Source organism: Thalassophryne amazonica, chromosome 4 (genome assembly GCF_902500255.1).
Source record: "Thalassophryne amazonica chromosome 4, fThaAma1.1, whole genome shotgun sequence".
NCBI lineage: Eukaryota > Metazoa > Chordata > Actinopteri > Batrachoidiformes > Batrachoididae > Thalassophryne > Thalassophryne amazonica.
The window spans coordinates 37,199,834-37,214,611 of NC_047106.1; the positions used below are offsets into that span (position 1 = coordinate 37,199,834).

Here is a 14,778-nt window from a genome sequence, read left to right on the forward strand (position 1 = left end):
AGTTCCAGTAAGTACTTAAGATCAATAAAATGTCATCTTTCTTGTATGTTTGCATGTTATTTTAATGTTTTTAAATGTTCTGCACTTCTATCACACACACACTCATTTATATATATATATATATATATATATATATATATATATATATATATATATATATATATATATATATATATATATATATATATATATATATATATATATATATATATAAGAAAAGTCTTATAAATAATATGAAATATTGTATTGAAATATGACATATTGTATCATATCAATCAAAATATTAAAAGCAATAAAACAACTTATCTCTTTGTGTCGATCAAATATCATTGTTTTGTACCAAGTGGCTTTTGATTGTTTCTGTTGGCTACAAATCAAATCAAATCAATTTAATTTATATAGCGCCAAATCACAACAAACAGTTGCCCCAAGGCGCTTTATATTGTAAGGCAAAGCCATACAATAATTATGGAAAAACCCCAACGGTCAAAACGACCCCCTGTGAGCAAGCACTTGGCAACAGTGGGAAGGAAAAACTCCCTTTTAACAGGAAGAAACCTCCAGCAGAACCAGGCTCAGGGAGGGGCAGTCTTCTGCTTGGACTGGTTGGGGCTGAGGGAGAGAACCAGGAAAAAGACATGCTGTGGAGGGGAGCAGAGATCAATCACTAATGATTAAATGCAGAGTGGTGCATACAGAGCAAAAAGAGAAAGAAACACTCAATGCATCATGGGAACCCCCCAGCAGTCTAAGTCTATAGCAGCATAACTAAGGGATGGTTCAGGGTCACCTGATCCAGCCCTAATTATAAGCTTTAGCAAAAAGGAAAGTTTTAAGCCTAATCTTAAAAGTAGAGAGGCTACATCAAAAATATTATGCCTCACATTTGAAAATGCAAGTGCTCAGATCAGTGCTCACACGTGATTTTTATTTGTTCAACACAAGGTTTATGACATTACTTTTTATTTGTTTCGATGTCTACATTTGCTGTTGACATTACATCAGCTGGCTCGGGTTAGGGGTTTTTGGGGGGGGGCTCCACCTTGACAAGCCTGCATTAGGGCCCAGTGTCTGCTTGTTGCACCACTGCCTCGTGTAAAATAATCTTTGAAGAAAAGAACAGAGTTAACATTTGCTGTGCTGTAATCGCTTGCTGGTTTTGGTCCGTACCCAAACCTACAGTATCAACAAAATACCCAAATTAAGGTTAAATTAATTCACGTTGATACTCTAATTGTTTTTTACTGCAATGAATGATTAAACAAATACATAAATTTGTGCCAAAGCTGAAAATACTTACTTTTGTTGCATGTATTTAATATGTTGTGAGTGCTGCAGCATTATGCAAACTAAATGTGTGATTTTGGTCGACTTGGTTCAGGTCAGAATGAACTGATTTGTCTTCAATTGGTACGTTACTGTATGGAACAGCTCCTGCTACAGAGTGTTGTAACTGCTGATGCCATCAGTCCTACTCCAGCTCCAACAGCTGCACCCACTCCTGCTCCGATCCCGATGCCGACTGGACCCAGAGGCATTCCGACAGCACCTCCAATTGCAACCCCTATTTCAGCGAATGCCATCGTCAGTCCACTTTTCAGAAATTTGTTTTTCTTCTCAGCCTTTTCTCTTATTTTGAAGTAACGCTGTTCATCGATCTGGTTTAGCTTTGTCTGCATATCTTCTCTTTCCAATGTGGCTCTCAGTCTTGCACCTTCTCTGAGTTTTTCCTCTTCTTCAGCTTTCAGAGTAGCTATCATTTCTTCTGTGATGGCTCTCTCAGCATCCTGGAGCATTTGATTTGTGTAGAAGCCCCCTCCATTTTGCCTAACCATCTGGTCTACCTTTTGAAGCAGATTTGATACCTGCTGCCTATCAGTGATTGTGTTGTTTAAGACGTGATAGCGGCCGCTGCATTGTCTAATCAACTGGTGAAGTTTTCTGTTTTTAGGGAAAAAATCCTCCACTGTTTTATCTCTCAGCCGGTCACCGTGAGTGAAGAGGACCAAGGAGTAATCTGCAGCTTCCTCACCAAACACCCTCTGCAGGAGTTCCACTGTTCTCACTTCTTCCTCTGTGAATCTGTCAAGCTTGATCACAATCAGGAAGGCATGAGGACCGGGCGCAGAAAGGGAGACGCACATTTTCACCTCTGAGATCACCTTGTCTTTTGTGAGCACTGTATCATACATTCCTGGTGTGTCGATCAGGACCACTGTGCGCCCGTTCACGTTTCCTCTGGCCTTTTCACACTGTGATGTGATAGACTCTGGTGAAAGATGTGAATAAAAAGCCTCTCGATCTAGGATAGTGTTTCCCGAAGCACTTTTCCCATTTCCTGTTTTTCCAACGAGGACCATTCGAAGTTCATTTCCACACAAATCTGTAAAAAGTGATAAAAGATATTTGTAATCAGCTGTGACATAACTGTCAGAGTCAAATTTGTCTTTCTTTGAGAAGGTGAACTACCTTTTTTGAAGAAGTTAACTTTTGGGATTTAAAAAAAGAAAAAGCTTGCTGGTCTCCAGCAGCATTGTGGCTTAATGGTTAGCACTGTTGCCTCACAGCAAGAAGGTTGTGGGATTGCTTCCCACCATGTGACCTTTCTGTATGGAGTTTGCATGTTCTCCCCATGGTGCTCCAGCTTCCTCTCACATCCACAGACATGCAGGTTAGGTGAACTGGATACTTTAAAACTACCTGTAGGTGAATGTGTTTGTCTGTGATTGCTTTATGCAGATGACATTGTGTTATAGTGCATCCGTAAAGTATTAACAGTGCTTCACTTTTGTTGTTATTTTACAGCCTTACTGCAATATATGGAATATGGAATGAATTCATTTTTTTGTCCCCTCAAAATTCTACTTACAACACCCCGTAATGACAACGTGAAAAAGGTTTTTGAAATTTTTGCAAATTTATTAAAAATAAAAATATAAAAAAATAAGTCACACGTAAGTATTCACAGCCTTTGCCATGAAGCACAAAACTGAGCTCAGGTGCATCCTGGTTCCACTGATCATCCTTGAGGTTTCTACAGCGTAATTGTAGTCCACGTGGGATGAATTCAGTTGGTTGGACGTGATTTACAAAGTTACACACAGACCTCCTTGTCTACATATAAGGTCCCACAGTTGACAGGACAGTGCATGTCAGAGCACAAACCAAAGGAAGTCAAAGGAATTGTCTGTAGACCTCTGAGAAAGGATTGTCTCAAGGCACAAATCTGGGGAAGGGTATAGCAACATTTTTGCTGCTTTGAAGGTCTTGATGAGCACAGTGGCCTCCATCATCCATAAATGGAAGATATTCGGATCCACTAGGATTCTTTCTAGAGGTTGTCGCCCATGTGTTGTATATCAAAACAGTCAGAACAATCTCAGCTTTCTGAATATATATGCATATTTGTCTATATAACTGTACAGATAAATAATTTAGTTCTAAATCTAAAAAATCTGAAATCTTTTTAGAAAACTCTTTACTGAGAATACAGCTTTATCAGTGTGTAGATAAGCTGTTTCGGTGCCAGCAATGAGTTTACCAAAGGCTTTGTGTCACAAAAGTAGTATGTAATATATATGAAGTAACTTTTATATCAGTGTATAAGAAATTTATTTTTCCCTCAAAATTCTCCTCACAACACCCCATAATGATAACATTTTTTTTTTTTTTTTTTGCAAATTTATTAAAAATAAAAAACTAAGAAATCACATGTACATACAGTGGGGGAAAAAGGTATTTGACCCCCTGTCAGTTTTGCAGGTTTTCCCACCTTCAAAGAATGGAGAGGTCTGTAATTTTTATCGTAGGTACGCTTCAGCTGTGAGAGACAGAATCTAAAAAAAAAATCCAGAAAATCACATTGTATGATTTTTAAATAATTTGCATTTTATTGCATGAAATAAGTATTTGATCCCCTAGAAAAACAGAGCTTAACAATTGGTACAGAAACATTTGTCTGCCATTACAGAGGTCAGATGTTTCCTGTAGTTCTTGACCAAGTTTTCACACACTGCAACTGGGATTTTGGTCCACTCCTCCATATAGATCTTCTCCAAATCTTTCACGTTTGGAGTTTCAGCTCCCTCCAAAGATTTTCTATTGAGTTCAGGTCTGGAGACTGGCCAGGCCACTCCAGGACCTTGAAATGCTTCTTACGGAGCCCCTCCTTAGTTGCCCTGGCTGTGTGTTTGGAGTCATTGTAATGCTGGAAGACCAAGCCATGACCCATCTTCAATGCTCTTACTGAGGGAAGGAGGTTGTTTGCCAAAATCTTGCAATACATGACCCCATCCATCCTCCCTTCAATACGGTGCAGTCGTCCTGTCCCCTTTGCAGAAGAGCACCCCCAGAGTATGATGTTTCCACCCCACCGCTGGACTGACAGTATTACACACCAGGCATTTGCCCGCTGGCCTGATGGCCTACTGGCCTGCGGATTTTTTCTTTTTTTTTTTATGAAGTAAAGCGAGCTGTGAGCTTTTCATCCGCGTTTTTTTTTTTTTTTTTTTTTGTAGCAGCTACGACTCGTTGTCACCTCTTATTTATTTATTTATTTTTCCGTAATTATTGTATGGCTTTGCCTTACAATATAAAGCGCCTTGGGGCATCTGTTTGTTGTGATTTGGCGCTATATAAATAAAATTGATTTGATTTGATTTATTTATTTATTCAATGTTTTACCAGGTAAGTCAATTGAGAACACTTTCTCATTTACAATGACGACCTGGACAAGAGGCAACACAACAGCAGGAGAGAATAACAGATTCACAATCTCCACATACAACAGTGAAAAATATACAGTAAAACAACTGCAGAAACAACAACAATAAAACTGAAAATGTTAAGAGTTAAGATATACATTATTAAAAACGTGCAATGGTCCTGTAAAATGTTAGAAATTGAGTTTTTAAAAGTAGATAGAAGTAAAAACAAACTAAGCTTTAGAGACTGTTGTAAGTTATTCTAGTCACTTGCTGCAGAAAACTGGAAAGAGGAGCGACCAAAGACTGTGCGAACTTTTGGGACCACCAGACTGATGTAAGTGCTGGAGCGGAGAGCGCGACTAGAAGTGTGGATGTTTAATAAAGAGCTCAAATAGGAAGGAGCCAAGCCAATCAAACATTTGTAAATACACAATAGCCATTGGATTTGTCTACGTGTGTGGAGAGAGGGCCACTTCACCACTGAGTACAAGTCACAGTGGTGCGTGGTGAAAGGTGCACCTGTAACAAAGCGTATGGCAGCATGATATACAACATCAAGTTTGTGGAGCAGAGTCTTTGATGCCATTCTGTAAACTAAGTCTCCATAATCAAGGATGGGGAGAACTGTAGTTTTTACCAAAAGCTCTCTTATTGGGCGAGTTAAAGTGTTTTTGTGGCAGTATAAAAAGCCAATTCTCACCTTTGCTTTGGTGAGCAGATTAATGATGTGGGTTTCAAAAACTAGAGAGTTATCAAGCCATACACCTAGATACTTATAGTGCGAGACAGTCTGAATTTCTGATCCGTCCAGGGATACAATTTTACCTGGACTCTCAGGGAGCGGGAGGTTTCTGTTAAAGAACATACATTTGGTTTTTCTTGTATTTAACATAAGTCAAAGCTCAGAAGAGGCATGTTGAAGTGAAATGAAGCTGTCTTGGAGCAAAGACAGACTAGTGTTGAAACAGGGACTATGCGCATACAGGATAGTGTCATCTGCGTACAAATGCATTTGACACTGACCGGCAGCATATGTGATATTATTTATGTAAATATTGAACAGGGTGGGGCCTAGGATGGATCCTTGAGGCAGGCCTTTGTGAAGAGGTAGGGGTTCTGAGAGGAGCCCTTCAACTCTCATCGCCTGCATACGCCCAGAGCAAAAGCTTTTAAACCATGTAATGGAGTTGTCTGAAAAACCTGTCTCCTGTAGCCTATCCATCAAGATGTTTAAGTCCACAGAATCAAAAGCTTTGGCTAAGTCAACAAACATAGCCACACAGTACTCCTTATTGTCAACAGCATTGATGATATCATTGAGGACCTTCAATGAGGCAGTCAGACAGCTGTGCCTGGCTCTAAACCCAGACTGCAATGGGTTATAGATTTGGTAAGACTCCAGGTAATCTATCAGCTGTATGTTGACAATTTTTCAAAGATTTTCGAAAGACAGGGCAAGATGGAAATTGGCCTGAGGCAGTTCATGTCACTGTTGTCTCCTCCTTTAAATAGAGGAGTGACAGCAGCAGATTTACAATCTTTTGGAAAAACCCCAGTCTGTAAGGAAAGATTGAATAGTCTACAGATGGGGGCTGCTACTTTCAAAAAGAAAGGCTGTAGTGAATCGAGTCCAGCAGATTTAGAAGTGTCCAGTCTCAGTAGTTCATTGAGCACTTCAGATTCCAGGATGGGATGGATAGAGAAGACAGGTCTATCAGGGGCTGATTGGGGTTGTTTCACAGGGGTTGTGGCCTGAGATAAAAGGTCTGTATGGCCAACCTGAGCAAAATGTTTATTAAAATTGTCCATAATTTTTGCCTTATCAGTGATAACCACACCATCAGCTTTGATCATGATTGGCAGACAGGGACTTATTTTCTTATTTTCCATAGACTTAATTGAACTCCAAAATTTTTTAGGGTCAGCACTACTAGCGAGTAATTGCTCTTTAAAATTAGTAACTTTTGCCCTTCTAATTGTCTGAGTGCATTTGTTTCGGACAGCTCTATAGGTCTGCCAATCTGATTGTTTATTAGAGAATTTAGCTTTTTGCCAAAGATGGTGTTTCTGACAGATGAGCTCAGCTAAATCTGGTCTAAACCAAGGACTATATCGATTTTTTTTACTCTTATTTTTCTTAGGGGAGCATGTTTGTTTAAAATTGAACAAACTTTTGAAATGTGACCAGGCAACTTCAACATCAGGGCCAGATGCTGCGCCAAATAACTTGGAATAGATCATGTAGGAAGGCCTGCTCGTCAAATTGTTTTGTTAGCCGTTTTAATATAATCAGAGGTGGGGTTTGTGGAGTAATGCTCTTGCGAACACAGGCTATGATACAGTGATCACTTAGACTTTGACAGAATACACGAGACATATTTATCAGGTCTGTTAGTAAGTATAACATCAATCAGTGTCCCAATGTTCATAGACCTGGAGTTATACCTGCTGGGGCTTGACACAATCTGGGACAAGCCAAGTGCATCTAATTGTAACTGCACTGATGGTAGAGGGTTAAGCATGTCCCAGTTCAGGTCCCCAAGCAAGATGAATTCTGAAGTAACATAAGGAGCAATGAGCTCACTGATAGCAGGGAGAACACAGGCAGGTGCTGAGGGTGGTCTGTAGCAGCCAGCAACAATGATAGAGAAGTTTGTAGACAGGTTAACCTTCATGATGACCAACTCAAATTGCTTTGCAACAGATTTAGATGTTAACACTGAGCAGTGTAAATTTGCCTTGGAATAAATGGCTACTCCACCCCCCTTGGAACTTCTGTCCTGGCGAAATATATTATATCTAGGGATGGCGACTACAGAATCAGGGGTGGATTTTTTGAGCCAGGTCTCAGAGATAACCAGAACATCAGGGTTTGAAGTGTGGACATAAGCAGTCAACTCAGCCATTTTTGGGATCAGGTTGCGGGTGTTTAGATGTAAAACACCTAGGTGCTTTCTAGTGCAGAAGGAGTCAAATGTTAATTGATGTTCACTGGGGGGTCTGAATGTAGGGACATTAGTCAGCAAACTGTGATCAGGACCTGGATTAGGTTGAATGTTTCCTGAAATAAGCAGCAGAAGGGCAATGAGGCACCTCTGCTTGAACAGTCTGTAAGTGACATCCACCTTGGTCTGATGTCCAGCAGAGAGGTGGAGTGGTGATAAAATGCACTCCTTCAAAACCAGAATACTTATGTGTGGAAGCAGAGCTGGGGAGTCATCGTTGATTGGAGGCGGTGTGGGTGACAATGATGCTGGATCCCGATCAGCTGGACGCGTCCCCCTGCCAGGCAACATAGGCGCAGCACCAAGTGCACTGCAGTAGGGGGAACGCTCAAAGCAGACTGCCAGTAAACACAGCAGGGTGAGACGCACAGGAAAAAACAGCCCCATAGTCCGCCAAGGATCCGCTGGTCCCGCTGCGTGTTGGCTCCGGATCTGCCCCAAGATAAAATCCAGCCCGTGATTTTTCCACTATGAGGAGCCAGCTGAGCGGTGATGCGGTGAGCCGCTGACAGCAGGTGGAGAGCAGCTAGCAGCAGGGCAAGCAGGCCCAGGTGGAGAGCAGCTTTTTACTCCTTGACAGTCGAAGCCACAGAACTTTCCCAAACTGTTCAAAGTAAGACTTGAGCTGAGGCTCAAACAGCCCAACAAGTAGGCAACTCCTGATGATGCGCGGTGATAACAGCATACCTGCACTGAGCTTTACAAAGACATTTTTATGCTTTTTTCCTCCTTTATTTAGAATTCTGACCTGAGCCGCTCCATATCTGCACGTTAAAACAACTGATCCTCCGCAACGCGTCAACAACTGACCCTATTTTCCACTCAAATGCACCTAAACTCTCTTTCTGAGACCACATGATGTGAAAACGCAATAAAACTTTCTGACCTGTAAATCTGGTCGTTTTCTGCAGAAATAAATGTTATCCATTCTTTGTGCTCAAACGCCAAAGCAGGGGCGAATCCAGATGGAATGGGGGCGTGGGGCAGGGATGTCCCCCCCCTCACAACCCTCACAACACCCCTAGATTAAACGTCCAGTTTTGAAGCCTTTTTTTACTACAACTACTAATACTACTTAAAATAATAATAATTTCGACAAGTAAAATGTTTAGAGAAAATTTAAATGTTAGAAAAATGTTAGAAATAATTTAATAGTTACATTTATTAACAATGTAGGTTAGAAATTACAAGTTTTACTGTTACAGTGCTGTCAACAGTTAAATATGAGGTCAAGAAAGAGGTCTTTATTTTACTTTTTATAAAACAAGTATTTATTTTCATTGAAGTCAAGAAAGGGTGACTATAAAGTGAGGCGGGGACCACTACGGCCATGACAGTAAGTGAAGGTTAACTTCAGCTATTAATTGATGAACAGCAACCTAACTTGTTCATAAATCAGACATCTGTGTGTGAGAGAGACATTCTGATCTTCTGGTCCGAAGTAAAGTGCTGTCTAACTGGGTCACTCAGATATGAATTATGGTTGGATATAATTTTCGTTCGTACTAACTCTGCCAGTCACGTAACCTAGCCTAGCAATGTAACCTGTGCAAATGGTGTGCATGGCTAGCTACCATGCTGTCGCCACCAGGTTGTTTCTTTATTCTTTATTCTATTTGTGTGACGGTCGTGCGTCGGTCATACGAGTATGCTGTTTTGCACAGTCTGCGGTGCGATGGCATGGTATAACGGCGTCCCTGTCTAAAATGTATTTTCCCAAGTCCTGGCATAATTTCACATACCTAACATTTTACTGTAAATTGAGAGTCATTCTCTAAGTTGATTAGCAACACAAATTGGTAATAAAAGAAATCCTTCATGTTACTTGTAGCTTGTAGTGAGATAGACAACTGTCTCCATCTTGTGGCCTTTTTTTGTGTATTGCAGTTTCAAAAGTTCAACCTTTGTATCCAGTCATTGGTCCAGTCATCCAGTCATTTCTTGCTTTATATGATGAATTGTATCACACAAGTAATGATATATTATTTATAGTATAGCCTACAGTATTTCTATAACAAATGTTTTTATATAATTTCTATTTCTAAATTTAAGTAACAAGGCTGAATGAAATGATGGCTTATTATGTCTAAAAAGTAATGTGACCTACTGTCAATAGATCGTACTTTTGATAAGCCTATGATAACTGTATTTCAGGAGAACTTTTCATAATGCTTCTTATAGTGTTAAAATGTATGTGTCTCCTGGTGCACATTGATCGGTTAAGGGACCAAAAAAAAAAAAAAACACGTTGTCACAGCGGGCTTAATTTTTTTCCCCTTTGATACCTGGTGGTGGCCTGGTCTTGGTTAAAAATGCCCGGCCTGAAAATTTTCCCCAGTCCAGCCCTGTTCCACCCCCATGCTTCACGGTTGGGATGGTTTTCTTGGGGTTGTTGTCATCCTCTAAACATGGTAAGTGGAGTTGATTCCAAAAGCTTTATTCTGGTCTCATCTGACCACATGACCATCTCCCATGCCTCCTCTGGATCATCCAGATGGTCACTGGTGAACTTCAAACGGGCCTGGACATGTGCTGGCTTGAGCAGGGGGACCTTGCTGCCCTGCAGGATTTTAAACCATGACAGCATCATGTGTTACTAATGTAACCTTTGTGACTGTGGTCCCAGCTCTCTTCAGGTCATTGACCAGGTCCTCCTGTGTAGTTCTGAGCTTTCTCAGAATCATCCTTACACCACAAATTGAGATCTTGCATGGAATCCCAGACTGAGGGAGATTGACAGTCATTTTGTGTTTCTTCCACTTTCTAATAAATAATCATAACAGTTGTTGTCTTCTACCAAGCTGCTTGCCTGTTGTCCTGTAGTCCATCCCAGCATTGTGTAGGTCTACAGATTTGTCCCTGGTGTCCTTAGACAGCTCTTTGGTCTTGCTATGGTGGACAGGTTGGAGTGTGATTGATTGAGTGTGTGAACAGGTGTCTTTTATACAGGTAACAAGTTCAAACAGGTGCAATTAATACAGGTAAAGAGTGCAGGATAAGAGGGCTTCTTAAAGAAAAATTAACAGATCTGTGAGACCCAGAATTCTTGCTGGTTGGTAGGTGTTTAAATACTTATTTGCAGCAGTAACATACAAATAAATTATTAAAAAAAGTCATACATTGTGATTTCCTGATTTTTTTTTTTTATTTTTTTTTTTAGATTATGTCTCTCACAGTGGACATGCACCTAAGATGAAAATCTCAGACCCCTCCATGATTTCTAAGTGGGAGAACTTGCAAAATCGCAGGGTGTTCAAATACTTATTTTCCTCACTGTACATATATATATATATATATATATATATATATATATATATATATATATATATATACACACACACACACACAGTATGTATATACCCATTTTTTCAGAGGTATTTGTGAATTTGATTGCAGGTTTTGTGAGAGCCAGAATTCTTGCTGGTTGGTAGGGGGTCAAATACTTATTTCATGCAATAAAATGCAAATTAATTATTTAAAAATCATACAATGTGATTTTCTGGATTTTTTTTTTTTTTTTTTTTAGATTCTGTCTCTCACAGTTGAAGTGTACCTACAATACAAATTACAGACCTCTCCATTCTTTGTAGATGGGAAAACCTGCAAAACTGACAGGGGGTCAAATTCTTATTCTCCCCACTGTAAGTATTCACACCCTGTGCTGAATATTTTGTTGATGCACCTTTGGCAGAAATTACAGCCTCAAGTTTTCCTGAATATGATGCCACAAGCTTGGTGCACCTATCTTTGGGCAGTTTTGTCCATTCCTATTTGCAGCACCTCTCAAGCTCCATCAGATTGGATGGGGAGTATCGGTGCACAGATCTTTTCAAATCTCTCCAGAGATGTTCAGTCAGATTCAGGTCTGGGCTCTGGCTGCGCCATTCAAGGACATTCACAGAGTTGTCCTGAAGCCACTCCTTTGATATCTTGTCTGTGTGCTTAGGGTCATTATCCTCCTGAAAGATGAACCGTCACCCCACTCTGAGGTCAAGAGTGCTCTGGATCAGGTTTTCATCCAGGGTGTCTCTGTACTTTGCTACATTCATCTTTCCCTCAATCCTGACTAGTCTCCCAGTTCCTGCCACTGAAAAACATCCCCACAGCATGATGCTGCCACCACCATGCTTCACTGTAGGGATGGTGGCTGGTTTCTTCCGAACATGACGCCTGGCATACACACCAAAGAGTTCAATCTTTGTCTCATTAGATCAGAGAATTTTGTTTATTATAGTCTGTGAGTCCTTCAGGTGCCTTTTGGAAAACTCCAGGTGGGCTGCCATGTTCCATCTGGCCAGTCAGTCGAAGTGGCCATATCCCTAATTATGCATAACTTTATGACTTAAAATTTCTTAAACTAAGACGTTAGACAATAATTCTTCCCTGTACAGTTGTCTTGGAGGAGAAAACTAGGTATAGAGATCAAAGCCATTTTTGTACCAGACTATAATCATCCTCTTTTTCTCTCTTCTCTGAAGTTTGGCATTTTAATGTGTTCCTATGGGAACCTGCTTGCATTTGAAGCCTCAAGTGGCCAGTTAAGAAACTGCAACTTCTTTTTTTTAGTTCTGGCTGAGCCTCATTTGAAACCGTTGAAGCTTACCATGTTACAGCACTTAATCATTGAGCAGAATTCTTAGCTAACAAAGAAAAGTATGTGATGACAAAGAAGCAGGAAGAGAGGGGACAAAATCGAAACTGAAAGGGAGAACTACTTGATAAACAAGTTCCTGCTTTCATCTATCCATCCATTTTCTATACCCGATTACTCCAATCAAGGGTTGTGGGGGGGAAGGGGGGCGGCATGGGGCTGGAGCGTTCATGAGGCGTGAGGCAGGGTTCATCCTGGACAGTCTATCACATATAGACAGATGAACAGATTCACACCTGCATGGACACCTATGGTCTGGAACAAATTAAATTATTATGATAATTAGGGTGTACCATATAAACAATCAAATGAAGTCATGAGTACACATTAAAACATTTTCACCAACCTACGACATCACAAAAGACTGATGGGAATAAAAGCCAGAATTGTAACGTCTGTCCTACGTTGACTGGATGCAATAATAATTGGTCCTTAAAGAGCAAGTCCTTTGTAGTCATGTTTTATTCAATGCAGGATTTGGAAACATTTGATGTCTTTTCATCTGTCCACCAAGATAAGCTGTTTATACACACACGACAATAAAGAATCAGTATAGGTTCCTGACATTACAGAATCACCTGCATGGAGCAAAAGTCCACAATTTACCACTGATTTCATATCAATCACATGCAGTAAGAAAGGCCCCAGAATACTTCCTTGGGGTACCCCACAGATTTCATGTCTGTTTTGAGGGGAAAAAAAGGAGAGTAATCTATTTATAAAACATTATTTCATATATAAAATTGTGTATGTCTTTATTCATAACCACAAAATATTAAAAAATGTTTTCTTTTAGGGTTTTTCATTTATTTTCTACACCCGCCTAATCCAATTAAGGGTCACTGGGGGCTAGAGCCTATCCCAGCAGTCACAGGACAAAAGATAGGCCACACTAACACTCTTCATGTCTTTTGAAGTGGGAGGAAGCCGGAGCACTTACAGGGAACCCACAAAAAACTTGCAAACTTCACACAGAAAGGACCAGGTGGATAGGCAACAGTGCTAACCACTAAGCCACAGCACCTTCCCTTTTGGGATTTTTTTTTTTTTTTTTTTTTTTTTTTAGAGAAAGAAGAATAGAAATGAGTGATTACCTGTGTAGCGAGAAAATACATTCCTTTGGTTGTCCATGTCTGACAGAAATCTGCAACTTGACCTTTCGTGTTGTTCAGTTGGCTTCTACTGACAAGTGCTTTTTGAGAAACAAAATTCGTGAGCTACATTTTTCTTCACCGTTTGAAAGCCATCACTCAAGTTCAGTCACATTCCAGCAAACGTGAGTTTTCTGTTGTTTCCTTATCCTAAGTGACATGTTCATGCTTTGACTGCAGAAACAGAAAGTGTCAAGAGAAACTGTTTACAGGAAAACTGAACAATGCACGTCACAGCTCCCAAATGTTTCTTTTTCGTTTTGTCGTTTTAACTGATCATATGCAGAGGAATGGTCTATTTGAAGAGTTTCAGTCAGGTTTTAGAATTCATCATAGTACAGAAACAGCATTAGTGAAGGTTACAAATGATCTTCTTATGGCCTCAGACAGTGGACTCATCTCTTTGCTTGTTCTGTTAGACCTCAGTGCTGCTTTTGATACTGTTGACCATAAAATTTTATTACAGAGATTAGAGCATGCCATAGGTATTAAAGGCACTGCGCTGCAGTGGTTTGAATCATATTTATCTAATAGATTACAATTTGTTCATGTAAATGGGGAATCTTCTTCACAGACTAAGGTTATTTATGGAGTTCCACAAGGTTCTGTGCTAGGACCAATTTTATTCACTTTATACATGTTTCCCTTAGGCAGTATTATTAGACGGCATTGCTTAAATTTTCATTGTTACGCAGATGATACCCAGCTTTATCTATCCATGAAGCCAGAGGACACACACCAATTAGCTAAACTGCAGGATTGTCTTACAGACATAAAGACATGGATGACCTCTAATTTCCTGCTTTTAAACTCAGATAAAACTGAAGTTATTGTACTTGGCCCCACAAATCTTAGAAACATGGTGTCTAACCAGATCCTTACTCTGGATGGCATTACCCTGACCTCTAGTAATACTGTGAGAAATCTTGGAGTCATTTTTGATCAGGATATGTCATTCAATGCGCATATTAAACAAATATGTAGGACTGCTTTTTTAGATTTGCGCAATATCTCTAAAATTAGAAAGGTCTTGTCTCAGAGTGATGCTGAAAAACTAATTCATGCATTTATTTCCTCTAGGCTGGACTACTGTAATTCATTATTATCAGGTTGTCCTAAAGGTTCCCTGAAAAGCCTTCAGTTAATTCAAAATGCTGCAGCTAGAGTACTAACGGGGACTAGAAGGAGAGAGCATATCTCACCCATACTGGCCTCTCTTCATTGGCTTCCTGTTAATTCTAGAATAGAATTTAAAATTCTTCTTC

General features: G+C 40.0%; 1 protein-coding gene across 1 annotated transcript; it reads right to left on the reverse strand.

Annotated features, from left to right (window-relative positions):
• Positions 1-748: 748 nt before the first annotated feature.
• Positions 749-13,725, reverse strand: LOC117509650 (GTPase IMAP family member 9-like). The gene is made up of 2 exons (XM_034169394.1): positions 13,457-13,725; positions 749-2,383 (listed from the first exon to the last, which is right to left on the reverse strand). Exons 1-2 carry the CDS (start codon positions 13,491-13,493, stop codon positions 1,416-1,418), a joined length of 1,005 nt encoding a protein of 334 aa, XP_034025285.1. The 5' UTR covers positions 13,494-13,725; the 3' UTR covers positions 749-1,415.
• Between the last annotated feature and the right edge of the window lie 1,053 nt (positions 13,726-14,778).

Bases quoted from the DNA above. Each gene is read 5' to 3' on its own strand.
- LOC117509650 (XM_034169394.1), bottom strand. From the start codon at position 13,493: ATGGACAACCAAAGGAATGTATTTTCTCGCTACACAG. The intron at 2,384-13,456 runs GTAATCACTCAT...CACTTTTTACAG, and splicing joins TGTATTTTCTCGCTACACAG to ATTTGTGTGGAAATGAACTT.